Source organism: Ptychodera flava, chromosome 22, assembly GCF_041260155.1.
Source record: "Ptychodera flava strain L36383 chromosome 22, AS_Pfla_20210202, whole genome shotgun sequence".
NCBI classification, from domain to species: Eukaryota; Metazoa; Hemichordata; class Enteropneusta; family Ptychoderidae; genus Ptychodera; species Ptychodera flava.
In genome coordinates, this window is record NC_091949.1 from 25021322 (window position 1) to 25045304 (window position 23983).

At 35.7% G+C, this 23983-nt stretch overlaps 1 protein-coding gene across 1 annotated transcript in view; it reads left to right on the forward strand.

The window, feature by feature from the left end:
- Positions 1–468: 468 nt before the first annotated feature.
- Positions 469–23983, forward strand: part of LOC139123035 (E3 ubiquitin-protein ligase MARCHF8-like) — a 44480-nt gene continuing 20965 nt past the window's right edge. Inside the window, exon 1 of the mRNA XM_070689004.1 lies at positions 469–940. Coding sequence (XP_070545105.1) covers positions 863–940 — 78 coding nt within the window. The 5' untranslated portion in view covers positions 469–862. The remainder of the gene's footprint in view (positions 941–23983) is intronic.

Below are 23983 nucleotides of genomic sequence, written 5' to 3' on the forward strand. Positions count from 1 at the left end.
TTTCTAGCGTGTTTTCTTTTTCTATATTTCGAACAATGTACTCTGTAATTTAGTGTAAATAAGACGTTGATGTCAACAAGCCCGAGTTCTCTTATTCCAGACTTAAAATATTTTATGTTAGGTCGCTTTCTATTTGATTTAGCACATAGGAATTATTATGGTTTTCGGTAATAGGCCTACCTGAGCCCAGTTTCTTTGAGAGTGACTTTGTTGATATAAACCACACGAAATATTGTTCATTTTGCTGATACAGTTTTTTCAAAACGCGGGGAGGATGGGCCAAGGCTAACCATGTCTACCGTCTATTTGATGTTTCATGAATACAAATTGCCACCGTATTCATAGTTTTATTGGTTTGCAATTCTGTGCGCAATTATCGCACGATAATTGTCAAAAACTCTTCTTTGTCGACGGCGCATTTCGATGGCCTCATTAATATTCGCATAAATTAGGATCTGTGACGTCATCACCTATCCACATAACACAACAGCGGTCGTATCGGTAGCACAGCGACTGTGCAAATGTGAAGAAGGGACCGATAATATTTTTCCTTGGTTGAGTAGGATTATCTTTCACGAGCCCAGGAGCACAGAGCTGCTGTATTCTTTACTGTCATCTTCATCATCTACCAAGACTCCGCCTATTTCTGCCTTTCTTTGAGATTTAGTACGATATTTTTGTGTCACAAGCGATCTTCGATCGGATCCCCGTACTACATATATGGCTGCAGAGAAAAACATGGCGGCGACATCAACGGTCCCATATACGATCAACGTGTGCACAGTATGGTGTACATAATAACAACTGAGCACTTCGTCCATCGTTATTCTTAAGCGAATTTAACCATCACAAAACTACAAGAATGCCACTAACACAGATTTCAGTGATCCCGATGAAAACTGAAGACGATGAGGCGGGTAACACCGACGGTTCTCTGAAGGTGAGTTTTGGCTATCGACTCGAGCTAGTCCGTGAGCGGGGAGCATTTGTGTGTTTTACAAGCTGTAAACGATGACTTTTAGTTCCAATTCCAGTTTATCTTTGCTGTTCCCGGTGTTATAGGGTCACTTTAGCCTAGCCTTGAAATGTTTATATTAACGGTAAGTATACTTCGAAAAATTTGCGTTGTTGATAATACAAAGGGTGTATCAGACTCCGGCATCGGTTACGTAGGGCTTCAGAGACCTTTGTTATCAAGTGTATTTACAAATACACATACAATAGATAGACGGACTATATGTATTGTAGCACACACTAGTCGGTTTTGGCTCGACGTGCAGCGAAACTTTTAATAATAAGCACGATGGAATTGCCAGAATTCACATTTTTAAAAATTCGAACGATTTGTGCATCAACCAGGACATAGGACAATATTGTTAGTCTCTCCGTCACGTTGATGGAAACATGACATTATTATTGCCAGCCTTATGATGCACTCAAGTAACATCATATTGAACCACCACATCATCTACATTGATCTGAGACAACCATCCATTTAAACAAACAATCAGTTTACAAATAAACAAACAAACAGTCTATTCCAGGGCTCTAAAGCCAGATTTACAGTATAGACTGTTAGACCATAGGGGGATTCAATCTCCGATGATGACGATGATGATGATTAAATATTTAAAAATGAAGATAAATAAACATATATTTGGACTCAGTAATTTGTTGTTATTGTTGTTGTTATTGTTGTTGTCGTTGTTGATACTATTTGCAAAAAAGAACAAAGTATGCGCTGCAAATTTCAACACAGCCTAACTATACATGTGCGTCGCAAATTCAATACAGCCTAACTATACATGTGCGTTGCGAATTCAATACAGCCTAACTATACATGTGCGTTGCTGCCTAACTATACATGTGCGTTGCAAATTCAATACAGCCTAACATTACCCAAGGGGTGTCACTTCATTGCCACACACTTTTTTTCGATCGCCAAAAATGCACCTAGCATGCATCGAAATCGGTAAAATTCGACGTAGGGTCAAAGCACATTAGTCCTTCTCAATAATACTCCAACATTTTTACCTCTTACCGATGAAAAGTCGAGAATCAGCAAGTTTTTCAGCGTATCTGGACGTCTCTTACAGTTCAGATTTAAAAGGCGAGGCAGTGTATTGAGTCACGTGGGCGCTTTTCAAATCGAACCAATAGCAGAGCTGAATGGACCAGCGTGAAAACCCGGAGGCAACGTAAGTTTCTCACATCTTTGGAAAGAACGATCTCTTGCTGCGGGTGAACTGGAACTGTTAAAGTTACCAGAATTTCGTATGCAGACGCACGCAGACAGTGTCACCCATAGTCTTCCAAAGACGTGAGAAACTTACGTTACTGCCGGGTTTTCACGCTGGGCCCATTCGTTCAGTACGGGCTCTGACCCTACATCGAATTTTACCGCTCTCGATGCTTGCTGGGTGCATTTTGGCGAGCTCTGCTATTGGTTCGATTTGAAAAGCGCCCACGTGACTCAATACACTGCCTCGCCTTTTAAATCTGAAATGTAAGAGACGTCCAGATACGCTGAAAAACTTGCTGATTTCTCGACTTTTCATCGGTAAGAGGTAAAAATGTTGGAGTATTATTGAGAAGGACTAATGTGCTTTGACCCTACGTCGAATTTTACCGATTTCGATGCATGCTAGGTGCATTTTTGGCGATCGAAAAAAAGTGTGTGGCAATGAAGTGACACCCCTTGGGTAATGTTAGGCTGTATTGAATTTGCAACGCACATGTATAGTTAGGCAGCAACGCACATGTATAGTTAGGCAGCAACGCACATGTATAGTTAGGCTGTATTGAATTTGCAACGCACATGTATAGTTAGGCTGTATTGAATTTGCGACGCACATGTATAGTTAGGCTGTGTTGAAATTTGCAGCGCATACTTTGTTCTTTTCTGCAAATAGTATCAACAACGACAACAACAATAACAACAACAATAACAACAAATTTACTGAGTCCAAATATATGTTTATTTATCTTCATTTTAAAAACTTTAATCATCATCATCGTCATCATCGGAGATTGAATCCCCTATGGTTAGACAGCCAAGATATTCCCACTTACACAGTTACAGTCTGACCTATAACCGCATTCTTTATTCTCATTTGCTCTGTAACTTCAAACATAGAGAATGACTTTTCATACTGTCAGACACAAAACACCCACTTCATAGTTTTTTTTACCAAACATTCCATGAAAACTTGCGGAATAAAAAAGATACCAGAGAATCAGCTACACAGACCAAATAGATACATGTTATTATGTAAACACAATAAATACATTATGCTTGTGTGATTTTTGATTAATTTAGGAGTCCACATTTATTGGATTACCTGTTTTCTCAATGCACATACCATTTCTTTCTGTTTGTACCAAAAAGCTGAAAATTTTCAGAAAACAAATTTTGGACTAGAGGAGGCTGCAGCACATGTAATTCCACTGTGTATACAGTGTCCTCATGTAGTCTCCTACTTGTTTGTGATTTTACATTACAGCTGTGTTCCTTGTCATGTCAGCTGTCACAAAACAAGTCCATGCTACATGAACTTGTATGTGCTACTCCACTGACAGTTGCATTCTGGGTAGGCAGGTTGGTACTTTGCAGAGAGACCATACAGTATACCGTAACACAGTGTTTTTTATCAGGGCTTGTACCCAAATAAATTAAAACTTGGGTTTCAAGTCATGCTAGTGGGGTTTCCTTTCGAATATCGATGCAATTAAAAAAGAGAAAAGCAGATATGTAAGAAAGCTGTACTTACCTTATCCAAAGTCTTTGCCACAATTGTCAATGTATGGTCAGACAGTTTCTGTCATTTTGTCAAGCCCTTTATGCATGTAAAAATCTAGACAATGGTTAACAGTTTTTGAACTGTGAAGTGACTGGGTAATATTTTCGATAACTGATTCGAAGAAAAGTATGAAAAGTGATATCTCCATATCGTCGCACTCTAGCAAATGTGAACAAAGATGATGATGTTTTCTGATCAGTGAATGTAGAACAATTTTTCAGTGAAAAAATGAATGAGCTATATACAAACACATAGATTGGGCATATTGGCGCGGCAATGTTCGTTTGCATCCCCTTTGGCATGAGAGTCTACTGTAAGTCTCCCGTAATAGCCTGTACCTATCAAGCCTACAGCCTCATGAAGGAGACAATTTTTGCGACCTGCATGCCTTTAGGGAAACAAATCATGTATTCTGTTATAGCCTGTTACTTGGAATAGACTGTCAATATATGTAGGTATATGACAAGTATACTTTGACATGTGTTACCTCAGAATACTGGTGCTCAATGACTTTGTGTGTGTGTAGTTTGCCACTTACATGTACAACCCGTGCTATGCTATTCTCAAAACTTTGCCACTGGAAGTCGGGTAATTTATCTAGAACTCAATTACCCTGTTAATCCTTTGATAACTGAAATTTTTCACACCAAAATTTTAGTGCAACGTTGTGCAAATATTTATAAAATTTTCTGTGATATTTTGAAATTTTGGACCAAATGGACATCACATTTCATCAACTACTCTATTTAATCAAACTTTTAGCAAACCTCTGAAAAAAATTGACTTGGATAGATTTTGTAAAGGCAACAGGAACTGACTTTGATGCTGAAGGCGTTAAAAGGGCTGACCGAGACCTCATTCATGAACATGTCCATGCTTCGGCGTAAACAAAGGCAAGGATGCAGACACACCATCCGGATTTATAACAAGAATGTTTGTAATCTAATATATGCTGTATAGATTTTGTCTGATTGTAGCTGTTGTTGGTTGTCAGTAGACAAGGTTTCATAATCCAGTTGATGAGGAAGTCTTAAATTTCATTGATTGCACTGAAGACTTTTCAGTGGACGACGACATCGAGTTTCCACCATATGCACAATGTGATCTGGCTCTTACTTGTGTAGGTGTTATTACTAGCTGGTAGCCTTATGCACAGACCAAAAGAGGAAATATCTGATATGTTGGTGCAGTAAATAACAACTGGTAGACAGTCAAAATGCCTGACTGGCCTCAGAATGGGGTCTGACCTCAGAAATGGGGTCAGCCATAACATCTGTTTAACCATGCCAAACCACATTTTATGTCCATGATCTGTGTGGACTGCCTGCCTGTTTATTTTGGTTGCTCTCAAGTTTCAAAACTTTTCTACATGAGTGCTAATGTGAGAAACACACACTGTATTGCAAGCAATGATATCATGTCAATCACAGTTATCATTGTTAATGAAGCCATTCTTTATCGTTGTAGGGTCCAAACTATAAAATTTCAGAACTGTTTCGGTCTATTCTTGGATTTTTTTGAAAATCTTTGATGATGTTTAAGACATTTGCCAGCAGATATTACAGATACTCTGTGAAGAAGTTGAATATTATTATGGTAGTGAGCATAATTATCAGATTTCTGTATCAAATATTTGCATCCTTCCTTGTATAGAACCAAAAACAATCTAAAGCTTGAATTTTCTAGTGATATTTTTCTGTGCTCAGGCATAATAAATATAGGAATGTGCATTATCATGATTAGAAATACATATCTTTGACCCTTGACTGCTCACTTGAATGAACTTTGACCTTCCCTCATACAATAATTATAAACAATAGCATTTCCTCTATTGATCTGTATTATTTGAACCTGTACTATTCTGTCAGCAGTTTACTTGAATTGTTAACTGATAAAGTGATTAGGTTGACAATCGGTATTTTATTGGACTTTGGATTTGATATCACTCAACATTTATGTTAACACATTGTCTAGACCATATTTTGCCTCTGTAAACATCTGTCAGACTTTAAGTATACATTTTTCTTGGCCAGATGTGTTCTTTTCCGTTTATTACAATCAAATTTGTTGTACGTCATATTATATTACAGCACAGGGTGACATACATATAATTTCTGCAATTTTTATGAATTCATGTATACAATCATCAAAAATGTTTTTGTCAGCAGTGAATTCCTTCTACCCCTTCAACTGAATGACTAAACTTGCAAAGGTAGGGTTCAAGGATGTGTGAAGCTTTGTTATCAAAAGGTGTGACTGTGTTCATATGGGGTATGCAGTTGTGCTACCTCATTCAGGCCGAGTTTACACTTCTTTTTAATTCCATCACATTACAGAGAATAAGTTCTCCCAATAAGCAAATATTGACAAGCTATGTTACTAAATTTTATGCTTTTATATCTATCTACAGTCTTCCTAGACTTGTTCAAAGTCTGTGGGCATGTAAATATCAAAACAGAATAAATTGAATGAATAAACTTCAGCAGACTATTGGTAGGCTGTTGCCAAGACTGTGGGGTGAATGCTTTTGGCCCACAAGGCCAGCCAATACTGTAACTGCTGCCAAGAAAAGCCTTGTGATTGGGGCCAGTCAAGTGTCTTCCAAATATATTCATGTGATTCTGGTTAGCGTACACAGTACCAATCTACTGTATGTTTTAGCTTGAAACGGATATTTCTCCCAAAGTCGGCAATTGCTTCAAACAGCATACATTTACATGTATACATGTATGTACATCATCAACATTTTTATCATGTGAGTCTAGCTGTCACTCTATGTGAAATTGTTTAAAGATTTTGGCAATACAATACGTGATTTCATACATATACATGAGGTTTGCTATGATACCAACATTGAGATCAGCAAAAGAAAGTCACACGCCATAAATCTGCTCGATCTGAGTAATTTTGCTGATTCAGACGTTTTCTTTCAAATGGATGTGACTCACCCAAAGAGTTCATTTATTTCAGAAGTAGTCGACACGTAGTCTGAAAATTACTGAGTTTCTTCATGCATAATGCATACAACTGACATACTTCTAGGTAGCTTTTCTTTACCAAGGTAAAATACAATTAAGACATGGTACAATGTGTGCCTCTAGTTACCCGGCCAACTCCATCACAAATCCCAGCCCAAAACCTGTTTTCTTATAGTTTTTTCTGTTGTTCAATTCTCAAGAAACAGGAAAAACACATACATTAATTATTACATTCCACAATAACTTACCATTGAACTGTGTGATGATTGCTTGAAAAATGTATAAACAAAAGCTCAGAATTGGTTTGAAAGTGTCACCATCAAAACAAATATTATTTGTCAAATTTCAACACCACCAAGTCCTAAGACTATAGTATAATGGTACTTCCCGACCACACATATACTTGAATAAATATAAACAAAATATTTGTTTTCAGGGATGGATATATCTATCTATCTATCTATCTATCTATCTATCTATCTATCTATCTATCTATCTATCTATCTATCTATATATATATATATATATATATTTAAATAATTATTATATTCATAACTTTATATATACTTCAAGTATAAAGTTGTGTATATATATATATATATATATATATATATATATATATATATATATATATATATATATATATATATATATATAATAACACAAAATTACTTCAAGTACAAAGTAATAATATCTGTTAAGTTTCATGCATCCTGCAATCATCAGACAGAAGTACTGTAATTTCCAATGAGGGCATATATATATATATATATATATATATATATATATATATATATATATATATATATATATATATATATATATATATATATTAATTATTTTATTTATTTATTTATTTATTTAAGTACCAGATAGAGGAAACCTGTTCCAATTTTGTTGCCTTTCTTCTCCTTATAAAACACAGGACAGAATGCATTTAATGATATTAAAACTTCAGTTTGTATATAATGTTGCTTCACACTTGCCAAAGGTACCTATTCACAGTCACACAATACCTGTGGAATCTTGTTCATGGCAAGGCAACCTGTTATCGCAGCACAGGCATTGCAGTGAACACTTGGACCAAAGCATGTGATGATTAAAATCAAGTGGATGGATACGAAACGACGTTTCAGTGCTTGGCATTCTCTACTCGTAGCACTACAATATTACCATCATTCTACCTGAAGAGGTATATTCCCAGTGTTGATGGCTTTACTGGTTTCACGGTTCCGATCTAACTTGCATGGATGTAGTCGAGTGTGATTTCAGTATTCAGGTTGTATGGTCCTTGAATTGATCATATCAATCTGTGGCGGACCAAATCCTGCATTGCTTTACCAGCTACATATATCAATTCAGTATGTTTCTCCCGTCGCCTGTAGAAATGCTATGACTCATACATGACATCATTGCTTCACCAGATCTGTGTCTTATGCAGTCACCCCACCTTCTAAAAACCTTTGAAATAAAATGACAAAGTTGTTGCTTTTGGTGCTGTCATTCATCATAGGCATTCCTAAATACCTGTGTATAATTGACCATTGACTCCAAGACTCATGTGGTATGGTTAATACCAAATAAAACATGTATTCAGATGTTCTTATTTTTCTTGATAAAACATTGTCTCAATTTCCATTAGCATGTAATTTGGTATGTGTATGTATACCAAAAATTTATGTTATTGCTTTTTTGTATGTGTTATTTTAGTGAAACAAATGTCTTTTATCATTTCCTTTGAGTGTAATTCATCTGTCAAAAACATGATGACTGACTTCTTGAATGACACTGATACAAAACCATATCAAAAGATGATAATTCTGGGTCTTCAATAATTTTGGAGGTAAATTTTTGTTGAGTATCCCACCATTATGAACAGCTTGACATCATCTGTATCTGCTCTTCCATGCGGCCACCAGATCCCAACTTTTTACCAGTCAAATCATTATAATAAATTATGTACAAAAGCATCAACTTCTCAAAATATGTTTTTGATTTTGACATACTGGTATGTGTATCTGTGTCAACCTATGCAGTTGCATTTGGTATTTTGCAAATCATTTGATACAGTACCCAGGTACTTTTTTCTTATTTTGTATTCACAGCAGGTTTTGTACATTCAACATACAGTACTGGTAGAGTTACACAGTATAATTTAACCATTTCTTTCAGTAGCAGTGTACATTTATGATAAGTACACCCAAAAAACTACTGCTTTAGGCATTGTATTTCAGGCTCACTGAATATGTATATACTAGTTCTTAACTATGCAATTACAGTAGATGTTGACAGCTACCCACAAAGGTCAATGTGATTTAATATGAACTTTTCACTGTGAACAAATTTGGTTTTGCATGTGTGAATAAATTTTAGTATTATTAAATCAAAGTTGTAGCGCTTTACTTGAAAACGTCATATACCCCAGGATAGTGTCTGTACTGCAATCTACTTTTTTGCTTGTCACATTAGGTTATTTTTCAGACACGTTTTAATAAATAGAATGATGTAACTTTTTCAAATTTTTGGTAAAATGATTTCTCCATTGACAAGAACATGGTGATCATGTCGATCAGGAATTTTTTGGTCTTTATTCATGTTATTGGAGCAACCACAGAGACAATATTTAGTTAAACAGTTAAATCTTGTTGGATTTTGTCTGAATTACATCTTGAATTCGGTCAAGAGAAGTCACTGATAATGGTCTGTGTATTTATAAATGTGGCTGATGGAATGTTTGAACTTGCTGACTGCATTGTTCTTTTTTGTGGAGCAACCAAAAAATATATGTATGTGGTAAATATTTGTATGTGCCACCAATGGGTACCCCTGGCACGTTAGTCTTGAAAACTTGTATCAGAAGTTATGGGCACTAATGAAAAAAGACATTCCAAAAATTTGGTCAACTTGCAAGTTTATTGAAATAACTATAACAATATCAGTAGTTGACAGTAAACTAGATTAACTACCCTGTATGTATATGGAATTTCAAGCACCGACTGTCGTTATGAAATATTCACAAAACTGGATTTCTTTGTTGTGCTTGTCACATTATTAGAGCACAAATATGTCAGACTTGCTGGTCTGAGAATGAGTGCTTCATGTTTTCATGAGGCATTTGTTGCTAGCCAACAATGTTCTGTATCTCTGTATGCATTCAGCGTCTGTGATCTTTTTTTTCTCTCTCTGTCTCTATGTCATCTCAGATGTTAATTTTGTTTGCAGTTTCTTATTAGCTTTTACCCTTTCTTTGACGTAGACATACAGACAAACAAGTCGAAATGCAAATATGCAAATATGTTTGCATCAGTTTAGCATATCACGAAACACCACTCTCACTTTATTACATCGTAAATTATTGAGCAATTTAATCTTCTTTTATTGGACAGTAAAGCCAGAAAACAATACAAGACTGATGACAGGAGAGACTGATGATAGGAGAAAATACATAGCACTTTTTAATGAGGTTTGTGTGATGATGGAAGATTATTAATACATCGGGGAAAAACAGAAAAGCTAGGAATTTCCAACTTAATGTACTTCAAGAAAAATTCAAAAAATATTTTCCTTCAAAGGATTTACAGCATAATGCATAATGTTGGCACTTGTCTTGAAGTACGATCAAATCTTTACATGTATATCCTCAAAACATCATCACGACTCTGGACAATACAGCTGCTTCTTTTATCTGTGTATGGTCTGATATGCACAATCAATAACATTTCTGAATTTCTCATTAACAGTACGGTAAATGTCATCAAAGTGTATTGCATTGTGCCGTAAATTGGAATATTATTCAAACAATTGTATGTTAAAGTTAAACTTTAGGTTTGAGTATTGATTTTCCTTTACAGTGGAATTTTGACAGTCTGCACACAATTACGTCTATGGCTTGCTTTGCTAACATTCTTGATTGTCTCGCTGATATCATTAACAAATTAGGAACAAACAGAATAAGTTCTAATCAAACCGGCAGCTTTATACATCGGTGTATTATTATATTAGAATACTTCTAACCTTTTGATAACAGAGTGTTCATGAAAATAACGATTCGGGATGGACAGCAAAAAATTAAAAATTTCTCAGAAATATTGGAGGAGCATGCAAAGGGATAATGTTGACAGTTCAAAGGGACATGATACTATTGTTTGAAAAAAAGACAATGAAAAGGGACGTGAAATTGACAATGAAAAGGGACGTGAAATCGAAATTTCTAAAAAAAAACAACATCACCATATCAGGCTTGAAAATGAAGCATAAAGATGGAATGATTTTATAATGTACAGCACCTTTGAACAATTTTATTGGACACTGGCACTTTATAAATTTTCTTGATTGATTGATTTATTGATTGATTGATTGATTAAAATTAAGTACAAATGAGATAAATGAAGGAATGTCTGAGTTCAGAAAGTATGCCGAATTTAGGTTTATGACCAGCTACATGTATAGAGATGTGCAGATATCGTACCTAGGAAGTTTATATGTTGTATTTAAACTGTTCAGGAATGCAGTGTTCAGTGTTTACAGCAGTTTAGAATTCATATTTCATTGATTTATGCACGTAATACACAAACATAATTTGCCAACGGGCTCTCTCTACTGATTTGTTTTCAAGTTTAATATTATTCATTGTCCATGGTTCTGTCTAGCTGACATGTGCATGATGAATGCCAATCTATGATAACATTTTAATTAAAGTGTTGATTTTAGAGACTGTAGTTTACGAAGGACAAATACAATTGGTTTTTGTTTCACACAAATTTCTGTGGATCCTCTTACACAAGAACAAAAATGAAAACAAAAATGAATTCTTTAAAGTGAATGTGCCACTGGTGGAACTAAAATTGCATGCTGACCTTCAATTGAAAATATCATTAAAACAATTTTCCACAAATCTATTTTTCCAAGAACCAGCTGGCATTAGCTGATTGATGGAAATTCTCAACATGGAGGATCTCTTTCTCAGACTAAGTAGGGGGCATCCCTTCCTTTGCAACATTTCTGCTTTCATCACGCTTTGAAACTCCCATCTTCCCTTTGTTGGCTTTATCTAGATACATGATCTTAATTTGTACAGCTTTGATGTTCTAGGCAAGTCCATTCTGTGAATCTGCTGTGGGTAGATGGTCACCTTGGGGCAAACAAAGATGTAATTGTTGTGTGGTGATAATTACCTAGGCAACCAGACGATTCTCGCTATCATTGAGACCTGTATCATCATAAGCGCTATTTTGAATGTACACATAGATTCTGATGATTTGTATGTGACGTACATGAAAGAAAAAAAACCAAGGCTGGGGTACAAAGCATTCAAACTTGAACAATAGAACAAGGCTTCTGTATGCATTCATTTGTATGAATGCTTTCAATAGGCTGCATTTAAAGTATTGATCATAGCTGTATGATGTTGATATTTAGGATCATTATGCTGCTGGGTCAAGGGTCACCTGTTGAGAGTCATGATCTTGTAAGGAAAAATTATATTTACCGGTAATATCAGCACGTGTGTCTGTACATTTGATTGCATTTAGACTGCTACTGCACCTCTTTATATGAACGTATACTGATGCAATTGATCGCAAAGTGACACTCAAAGGTTATTTTTACACCTGATGTGCTTTGAAGAGGTTGTTTTCATGGCCACTGAGAGGTGTGAAAAGGTTTAGAGAGGTTTTGCGCCTGTGAAGTGCTCACTTTCAAGCTAATCTACAATGGTAGTAGGGGAAAGAGGCATATTTTCCAATCAGGATATCAAAATGGTTCATTGGCAGTTGTCTGTAAACTGTGACTTAATTGTCGCTGAAGACCAACACTGTGCCTTAAAGGGACAAAGTCGGCAATTTTTCATGAATTTTGTTTGATACGAGATACTACTTATATTGTTTGACATGTTGAAAGATAGTGAATGAATGGGTGACCGTGCATATATTCGACCCCGGTTTTAGAGATGATAAACGAAACCTTTGCGAAAATGAATTAACGGTCATGACCATTAATTCATTTTCGCAATGGGTTGCATTTGTCTAAAATCCAGAGTCGAATATATGCATGGTCAAACAAAATTCATGAAAAATGGCCGACTTTGTCCCTTTAATATGGGTTTTCACAAGTGAAAACTGGCAATGGTATTTAGTAAGTGGCAAGTACCAAGCAGGACAGGCTGACACTTTCTATGTCCCAGACATCGTTCCTTTGATTCGGCGAACACTGATACATGTATTATTATGGAAAATTGAAAAATTGTACAATGGATGGCACAAGACATGCTTACCCTCCTCATAGTACCTGACACAGTTTGAGCACTGATATTCTTTATTGTTCTGGCCTTGATCTGACCTGGTTCTTTATCAAAGCTGTTTCCTGTTTGCCAACGTAGATTATATTTTGTTGTTATTAGCTCTGTGACCATAGCAGTATGGTGGTATGTTGGTTAAATGTCAATGTCAAATACATCATTTATGATAAATTGGACAGGATATTAATTTTTACATGTTCATGTGAATGTTTTTGTCTCTGGCGTATAATAACTAACCCACAACTTGCTGATAATTACTCTATGAAAAATGCACAATACAGCTACTATACATGTGTACCTTTACTAGTCTATTTTATTGCAGTGAAGTTCAAGTTTTTGCAGGAACTTGATTGATTGCACGTTTATGATTTTAAAGGGTGTTTCTCTGTAGATCAGATTTCACGAGAATTACTTTAAGATAAAGTACACTTCTGAAGGGAAAATGCCATAGCAGTCTGTGAGTATTGCTAAACAAAAAAATGTCAGACCACAAAACGGAACTGTTCTTTGTACATGATGTGAAACGAGATCTGTTCTCCGTAATAACAAATTTTTTGGAATGAAGGAAACTATTGAAATATTCACTGTGCAATTCCGCTAGGTCCACCAAAGCACAGGATGTGCCTCATAATAGTTGTTCCCACCAACCACACTGGTGCATTTACACTGGTGCATTTACACTGGTGCATTTACACCAGTGTTACTTCCATGTAGAGGACCTACCTCAGATTTATTCAAATTGTTGTGAAAGTACAGCTATTGCTATGAAAGCACAGCTATGCTTCCAAAAGGGACCATTGTGTAAAGTAATTAGCAGTCTTTCATAGCTTAACTGCTATAGGCATGTAGCAAGTGTAGCTAATGAGGGTAACAGTGTTCCTAAATAGATGCTGGTATTATTTTCTTTGTCAGGGACATACATGGTTGTTGGTAATAGCCTCTTTGTGAGTTTCCTTGTGCTGAGACCATTTGTAAACTTCAGCTTACAATTTATAACTGCGTAATTATCTTTGTTGTTACGCTGTGATGTAATTTGACTATGAGAATGATGTGTATGCCCATGTGGATGTAGATATTAGGAAGTTGAACAAAAAGGTACCAGAGCCATATATTACATATTGATATGTGAGTATAATCGACATGTTTATTTGAAAATATATTTAACAAAATAGAATAACCCTACATAGTATATGTAAAGTTATACTAGTGAGATATCGTTCTTCAAAAAGTATGGTCCTGAGACACTTGTAATATTGGAAATTCAAGAATAAAATTTATTGATGTTAATTATCTGGATTTACGGGAACTACAGGTATGATGCACTTTTTCCAAGGTAGAAATGACTCACCAGGGTAGTCATTCTCTGTAGGGAGCTGGTATGTGAAACCTTTCTTTACATGCATTAAAAACATGTACTGCCAAATAATATTGCTTGTACCACACCGAGCAGGGACAACAGATTGGACAGTGAGCAGTCTTCAAGGCTGTCAAGAAAACAACACTTTCACAATATTGCCATCTCCAATTTTGAATCAAGAAAATTATCACTTTCTAGCTAATCTATGCCTAACATACAATTGGTATAAATTTGAGCCTTATAAAATGTGCTTTCTAAATTATCTCAGCTCCCCTCTGAGTTACCTTGCTCATACAGAAGACACGAAGCAACAGCTGTCGTTTCTCATCAAAATGTCTTATGAGTAATCTCAGGTAATGTGAAAGGACGCTCTCTTTGAGGAAAAGGTGTTAAAGATGTCATGAAAAGGCAGGAAGTACATTTCTTCATCTGTTTCAACAAGCCTTGTTTGATAAGTTGCCAATGAGATGAATGACTGTAACTTACCTTAGTTGACTCAATGTGTTTTAAAGACTGGCAATGTAATAACACATCATTAACACACACACACACACACACACTGGCAACTCTGACAAAATTGAAACCTGTCCAAAGTTTCTTAATTTGGCATCACGTCAGCTATTTGTCACAGAGACATCTTTGATATACAATTTACATGTAATATCATGCGAAATGTTCCTTATGGAATCAAAGACAATCTACGACAAAGTGATCTGAAAGGTATTGTTCTAATGACACGTATTGCCATGGTGATAGGATTGACTACCTGCATTCTGATATCTGTATGCCATTAATGCATGATCCAAGGCACGGAAATATTCTCCTTTTGCCTTGTATATTTAAATGATATTCATGAATACACTTTACATAAATTAATACTAATACGTCATGTTTCGCGGATGAAATGAACAGACATTACCCATTCTGACTGGCACAACATCAGTGAATAATCAATGGCGTGATCATTTGAGTCATGGGTCACTCGTACTTAAAGGATTAAAGAAACCATCAATTTTGGTACATGCATTAGCTGAACGTACCATCACATCACCGTACTAAGAGACCTGTTGCTTGGATACTTCATTGTTTGTTGCACACAGTGTGTAATTTGGGCAAAATTATCAGGAGAACTTTGTACTACACTTGGTGTGTGTCCCTGCATGAACTTAAGTTCAGCCCTTATAGAAACTCGCTGAACCTTGTCAATACTTGATAGGTTAATAATGACACGTTGCTTTTAAGTACTGGCATGAAGACTAAAATATATATGGCTCTATTTACAAGCGACATGTACTGTGTTTTCTTATCGCACCTCAGATCACTACAATGTGCCTTCTTGCTTTCCTTCAGATAATACTGTCACAGTATTGGTAATAGTAATAGCATTTCTACCTAGGGTTTAGGAACATTGTAAGTAATATACATGTATACATGTATTTACAAGGCAAGGGAACCCAATTCTGGTGTAACCCTACATATACCTGCTAGACAGTATCTCATCCCCATGTCCCAAGCCAGTAAAAAGCAATATTGAGCCAAAACCATATGTATTTCACTCACTTGGTTTAATCTATTGCACTTGTAGTAGCTTTAATCCATAAAAATCATGTTTATAATATCTACGGTTTCAGGGCCTTCAGATGTTCCGATTTTTTGTCGAAATCTACCATGTGGTGCATGTTGTACTTCATTAGTAACCGTTTTCCTGCCAGACAGTATCACTTCTCCATCAGCCAAGTCAGTAAAAAGCGGTATTGAACCAAAACATGATGTATTTTCACCCAATTGGCTTGGTCTGTTACAGCATCTTTAGTCCATAAAAATCAACTTTACAGTATTTATGTTTTCAACAGCCTTCAAATGTACAGTATTATGTTAAAATACATCATATGGAATATGTTGTGTTTCATTAATGTTAACCATCTTGACCTGGTGGTGAAATATGGACTTGGCAGGAAAAGGGGTAAAGTAGTATTAACCAACTACTCCTGATGGTGAATGATGAACTTGATGGGATAAGGGATGACCTTCACACAGCACAGCTACCTCAGCAAATTTATAGCAAGAGGAACCCGCTTGTAAAATGATATACGGAACTAGCAAAACATTTATGATTTAGAGGATATAATATTTCATCATTCCACACCAGTTCAAACAGTGCATTGTTTAACTTGCCATAGATACATGTACTCTGAGATTTGAGAATCTTCGGGCGGTACCTTGGCATTTGTCATGGACAACCACAGACTGCAAAAGAAATACGTAAGAAAGTAAGATGACTCAGCATGCCATGCGATACAACATTGGGTGCTAATAGAATTTTAAATCAGCGTTTTTACAGAGCATCAGTTATCACGTATCCCCCGTACAAATGTTACTCGCGAAGTTTGTTCCATCGGTATTATGTCAAGGTCTTCAAACCTTCAGTATTAACTCACGGCTGAGTCATCATGGACCTGAAGTGAAATATGTGCACAACATAAGTTGCTGATCTAATTATCATTTAATTACCGTGAATTATTAACCTCATGAGATGTTGGAATACTTCTGCATATTTTACATGGATATGACAGTTTTCCGTGTGATCACAGACATGTGATATGATTCAGTCAGTCATTTCGGAAAGTTCTGGTCAAGAGACGGTTTTCAGTTTTTATGTTCTGTGACTTGGAGTGATATCCGTCTTGTCATGTGAGCAGCTTAACATCCAGTTTCCAAGTATGAAGTATATTATTCATAAAGTTATTTAGGATGCCATCAGGAAGTTATAAGATAATCTGCTGAGAAGGCAACGTTTCACGGCTGGTATCAGAGAGTGTATTTATCATGATATACTGTATCTGCCATAATGGACTCAGGTAAAAGGTAAGCAGAGATCAGCATTCTTGATGTCGTATCTGGTGAAAGTTTCCCTTGGGATGGAAGAACATGTGAAAGTTAGTAAAACAGTCGATGAAAAGTTCAACTGCATTGTATGCACCAAGCTACACGTAAATTATTTCAGATTGCTATATTTCTCCTTGTACCAATGCATGCCAGTGTCGGTGAACCAAACCATAAGGTCACCCAACCAGTGACCTTAACTTGACCTCAACTCACCAAGCCACCTAGATAAATTCAGTTATCAAATTATATGCCCTTACCCATCGTCCACACATGATAGCTTATATTCACAGTTCAAGGACACAATGAACTAGGGTATACTCAACGGTACAGTACATGCGGGAAAAATAATGTCATTAAAAATATTTAGCATAGCCTCTTGCAACCATCATTGGTCCTCAGTTACACTTTGCTGTTGTCAGTCATCACGACAGCAAACTGTTACACATGTTTTGATGGTCAGGGCAAGGCTGTTGTACAAAGTGACTGTACTGTATATCTTGTACTGTTTATGTAAAAAACTACATGTATGTAAAAATAGTTCAGTCAAAACAGCCTCAGTTGAACAAGGTGTATTGTCGGAAAAACTACCGAATCCGCAAAACCAGCTAATTTATATATTCATGTTTGGCCTTTGCTAAGTGAACCTACTGCATAAGCTGATATGTTCTGAGATTTTAAAATCAGTCACAAGTACCGGTATATTTGTCTTACATAATTTGGATATGGTATAATACCAGCATTAATTCTTATACACCCCAAGAAAGCAGCCATCATAGATTAGGCCAAGAAAAGTAAAAAGTTTGTTTCTCATCCTAGACATATTGCAAAAATAATGCGGTGATGCGGGTTTTTTTCTCTCAATTTTTTTATTCTTTAATGAACAAGAACGTGCTAAAGCATGAAAACAACATAGGAATGCATGCAGAGATAAATGCACAGCAGTGTTGCTGTAGTATTTTTGTATAGCAACAGTTCTGCAGTTTGACTTTTAGTGCAGCTATATGCACAGTTTTCGCAGTGACATATGTTGTACAGTTCTGAATGGAATGTTAATGTCAGCTATTTTGTTTACAGCTCTGTTTTATACAGCACTGTGTGATGCACTATCGTCACGCATTTTTGTATTTATTTTGTTTTTTATTTTATTTCCTCATGAGCAGAAAAAAAATGTGGCGGGTCTAAATTTACGCGCATGAGGATGAGCAACAAACTTTTTATTTTTCTTGGCCTTAGCACTGCAGTGGTATGTAACTAGGTCAGTTCAAATGTGTTTGTCATTTTGTAACATCACATCACAGGTACCTGATGATGCCATCACAATATTTGCTCATCTTATCATTCTGGCACCCAGAATCCTTCGTCTGATCGTGTGATCAAACTGATCCTTAAAGGGACGATATATGCCATTTTTCATGAATTTTGTTTGATACGAGATACTACTTATATTGTTTGACATTTTGAAAGATAATGAATGAATGGGTGACCATGCATATATTCAACCCTCCTTAAAGAGACGATATATGAAACCATTGAGAAAAAGAATTAATGGTCATGACCATTAATTCATTTTTGCGCTGGTTCATTTAATTTGTCTGAAACCGGGATCGAATATATGCATGGTCACCAGTTCATACAGTATCTTTCAAGATGTCAATTAATGTAAGTAGTATCTGGTATCAAACAAAATTCATGAAAAATGGCCGACTTTGTCCCTTTAAAGTTTAAGCAAACCACTCTGATCCATTTCTGCAGAAACAGATAAGCACATACATAATGTCCTCCCTGAAGCATTAAAACCTCCGTCAACATACTTATGTGTCTTGAACAATAGAAATGCCAATTTCTATAATAGAAAAAAGAAATTATGTGCCATTGAAGGTATGACAAATGCGGAAAACATTAATGTAAAATTTTGTCTGAAAAATTACTCTAAACGTTGACAACTTTTTAGAATTTGAATTCATACCTTGTATTACTCTGAATGTAAAAACTGAATTGAAGTCTAGTGTCTTTATAGATATTGGTGTAGCAACTTGTATATCCACTCTGCATACAAATCTCAATTCAGCTCTGTGCGATGACAGTGTCATTATTCATTCATGGAATATTTGTCAGAAGATGATCTGTATAATGGACTTTTTGTAGACTTTTACATAAATGATAAGTATAAAATGAGTGATATGATGAAATCTGTATAATTTTAACTTCATGAGTGAATTTTTTGTGCATAACTTTACGAAATTGATGAAAAATGAAAGATAACATGGTGTCATGCTACAATTCATTTGCTAATGGCCACCTATTACCCCCACAGAGCTACATGTACCAACAACTTATTTTAAATGTCATACTTGGATCAGACAACGTGAGTGCCAATGTGCTGGTCTGTCAGGAAAGCTTTATCATCAATTTTCCTTCAGGCAATTTTTATACATCAAACTTTGATGATGATGTCGTATTTTGTATTCAGATAAGTCCTAATACCGGTGCCAACTTTTTGACGCAGAATAATATACTTTTTATCTTCTTTCAAGCAGGGGATCATAGTTGGTCCTTGTCTGGTTGAATGTTGAAAATACATGTATGCCAACTTTTTCCCATCGTGCAGTTGGAACTATCCTCAACAAGTTGCAGCATGTGATTTCAGGAATCATCCAGTTAGTGTCTATGAGTTGTCTCAGTTTGAAAAATTTTGTCTGTTAAATATGCCAATTATTTTGTCAGTTCAGAGATGTCACGGGCATACATGTAAACTGATACTCAGCAAATTTTGACTCATTATAGGAGAGGATTAACCCTTTGAGTGCTATAATTTTTTCCCTCCAAAATTTTAGTGCAAAATTTTACCAATTATTATGAATTTTTCTGTAAATTTTTTTGACAATGTTGAACCAAATAGACATCGTATTTCATTGGCTCCAGTTTTAGATCAAAATTTTGGCAAAAATTTGAAAAAATTTTGACTGGGGTATGTTTCATAAAGGTGACAAAAATTGACTCTGGTGAGTAGATGGTTAATTAACTGATCTGATGCTAAGCATTTTCAGTACAGATGAATCTTTATCTCATAAATTCCAAATGTAGGGGTGTGTAATGGTATTCAAAACCATGTGCAAAATACATGTATGATGTCATAGTGCTAGACATTGAAATGTATTCTATACTGATTCTGTGGCAAGATGACAAGTGTAGATAATTGCCTTTACCCAACATCTGAATTTTGTACAAATGAATGACACCACAAAATAATAAATATACATGTAAAGCAGCTAGGTTTTTAATAGATATAAAAAAATAAAGAAAATGATCACATACATGTAGCATATTGACATTTCCAATATTAATCTTTTTCACCCACCCCGAGTACAGGTACTATCAGAGCCATTGTGCTGTGCTTCGTGTTATCTGGTAACGTTGGTCTAGATATGTTTTTGACAAAAAAATGGTTCATATGTATTCATGGATGTAAAAGTGTATCTACTGGTATTCGTTTCGTGCTTTAATTGAAATCGCAGACAACCCACATTCACCGCCAATAACACCAAAGAGCTTTTATGCATACATGTACAGTATTTTGCACTGAAAGACATCTGAAATGATAATATCCCTGTTTAATTAATTTTATGGAAATTCGGGTAAAAGGTAGATGTAGCTTGGATTGAATCCCAAGGTCAACTTGAAATTGAAATCAATGAGTCCGCTACCACTGAATTTATCATGGTATATTTCTGAGGCTTAGTACATACAACATGACAGACTCATTTAAGGAAGAAAATTAAGGGCTTTGCAGAAATACGTCACTGTTTCCCTCTAGAATTAGGTCTTGCGGAAATAGAGGCGGTGTGATTTATTCGGCGCAGGATGACTTCATGTGAAATGTAAACTCTGACACGCTTGATGATCGTTACAAGTATATATCTGTCATTGCAGTTAGATCAGGCCCATTTCAAATGCTAGAATATGGTACTTGCTACAGAGTAGCTTGTCACAGAAAATTTTGGAGCCGTTCATTCAAGTGGGGGCTTAGTGAATTTGATTTTACAGATGTATCAGGATGTGTAATTCACATCCTTCGTAGGTACATGCTGTACGGTAGTTTTGGGCCAGCAGATATACAGTATTACGTATTTGCTTGCAGTTTGTATCACACAACCCCTTGCAAATGTACTTGGGCAAATCATTACACAGCGTGTATGGAACTGTTGTTAGTCCGATACTTCTTACCCTGGAATTGAAAGATAAAACTTATGCACAAATTTGTCTCAAGGAAACTTTAAACCATTCCCGTTCCATATCAAGATTAGGAATTTTGTACGGAGGGAACAAATGTATACCAACAATTGAAATTCAAAGTGGCAGCCTTCCCTGTGTTTACTCTATTGGGGAAAATAAGAATTTTCCATTCTCACAAAAATAAGCTGGTGAAGACTATTTACTCCCTGAGCTTCAAAATGAACCCCTACTGCAATACCAGAAATGTATTTTAAAATTTAAGAGTACCGGTATATCTTGTCTCCAAGGCACAGCTACTTTTTTATTAGCATACAGCCAGCCCGACAGTTAATTGCCTACTTTCATCTGAATATCTCTCACTGTTTAGGATGCTTTTATAACACTGCAGAGGTTTCATATAGGAACAGAGTGGCAGACACTTAGTCTCGGACCTTTCCTCAGTTTCATACCAGTATATGTTACGCTTTGGAGGAAGCATAGCCTACATGTACACCATAACCAAGGAAAGATCCTAGACTACAAATGTTGGGATTTTAAAGATCATAGATATTACCCCTGCTTGTCTGTACAATTTTGCGTCAGATATCCAATAGGACTATTGTGGATTCCATTGTGCTTCCTATCAACCATCAACAAGAAGTTATCTACATGTAGTCAGTTATCTTTGCATGATGAACAGATGTAATTTTAAGTAACATTTTGCCACTTACTTTTAAACAATAAAACGCACCAAAAGAGGGAACATATTTAAGTATTTGAACAAGAGTAAAATGACTGGAAAATTGAACTGCAAATTAGGTATCCAGCAATGTCATTTTATCAAACTGTGTATGTAGTCATTGTTCACTTTATACTGGTAGGATATTTATTTCCATCAGAACTGGTTCAGTCATAATGAGATGACAACTCATTAAGAGCTGTTAATTAGGTTAATTTTGACCAGCTATAAAGTAATATTATGCAGGAATCTTTTGTAATATTCACAGCAGTTTTTTTTACTCGTTCAAAAAGAAGCATTCTACATAAATGTACAGATCATATGGCCACCAAGATCGTGTCTGCGAGTATTTATTAGTAGATATTAATTGTGTACAGTGCAGTGTTTGTAACCTTATCTTGTGTAGTGTTTCTGAAATGTCATCGCCAGTATCATCTGTGATGCGATCAAATTCCATCTATTTGTTTTAATGGTTTTGTAAATTGGACATTTTGTCTTGTGGTCAGTGAAATCCATCCGCGCGTGTTTTGTCGGCACAGCTGCATTTGTGCGAGAAGCAGATGCATGGAAATTACCCTTTACCAGTCTTACTGGTTTAATTAACTTCATCTCACCATTTCTCTGGTAAAATGTATGTCTTTATGGCTGGGTATGAACTCACATAGCTACACGCACAATGACATGCAGTACCATACAACATGTGGGTGGTATACTGGTAGATTAATGAATATCCTTGGTCTGATGTGAATGCATTGGTAACTTGAGTCATGAAGGCACATTGTTGCACAGACCATTATTATTTCTCAAGTACACAGATGAATATTAAAGGTACACCTTTCACAAAATAAGCTGCCGAAATATTTAAGCTGTTTTGAACGCATCAATCATATCACGATTAAAATGTGACAAGACTGCAAACAATTCACTTTGGTGACATTTTGATCACTTTCCCTGTCTACATATCCACAGAAAATAATTTAATATTAACAAACATTTACATAATTTATGTTAATTAATGTACTTATTCATACAATGCAATTGCAATCCCATCATAGTGATTAAGTGTACATTGAAATCATTATTTCATACTCAACTAGCATTTAATTTCTACCTTCAAACAAATTTGTTGCTGGTTTTTATTCTGTTGGTCCAAAAATGTCTCTTTAACCTCATTCAGAATAAATACTTTTTGTCCTTGTAGGTTTATTTCAAAGACTTCCATTACATGTAATATTTTAAAATTGTTTCATGTGTATGATATACTGTATGTACGAGTTCCTGCTTGATATAATTTTTGTATTAATTTTTGCAGAATTGGAAGACTGTTTATGGCATTGTAGTGACTTGAAAGGCATTTCTTTCTAGGGAGGTCCAATTTGACCATAGAAAACAATTTACATTGTACAAACTTTGGTCATTGAAAAGCATCAATTGATGAGAGCTAATGTCTTTCCCCCTCTGTGAGACAATCTAGCTACATCCTTGAAATTGCTTTTGAATCTTTCATGAACAGAAATGGCTTTTACTAATAACAATCAGACGTCATGCTGGGTTAGAATGCATTTCATATCAATCAAATGAAATGGAAATTATGTAGGGAAGATAGTCTACTTTGTTGATTTGCTTAGCATTAGGGGGTACATCAACCCCAAATTCTGTCCACATTACTTACTGGTAATATTTTAGTCCTTGACGTATCACATCTGCACTGTTTAA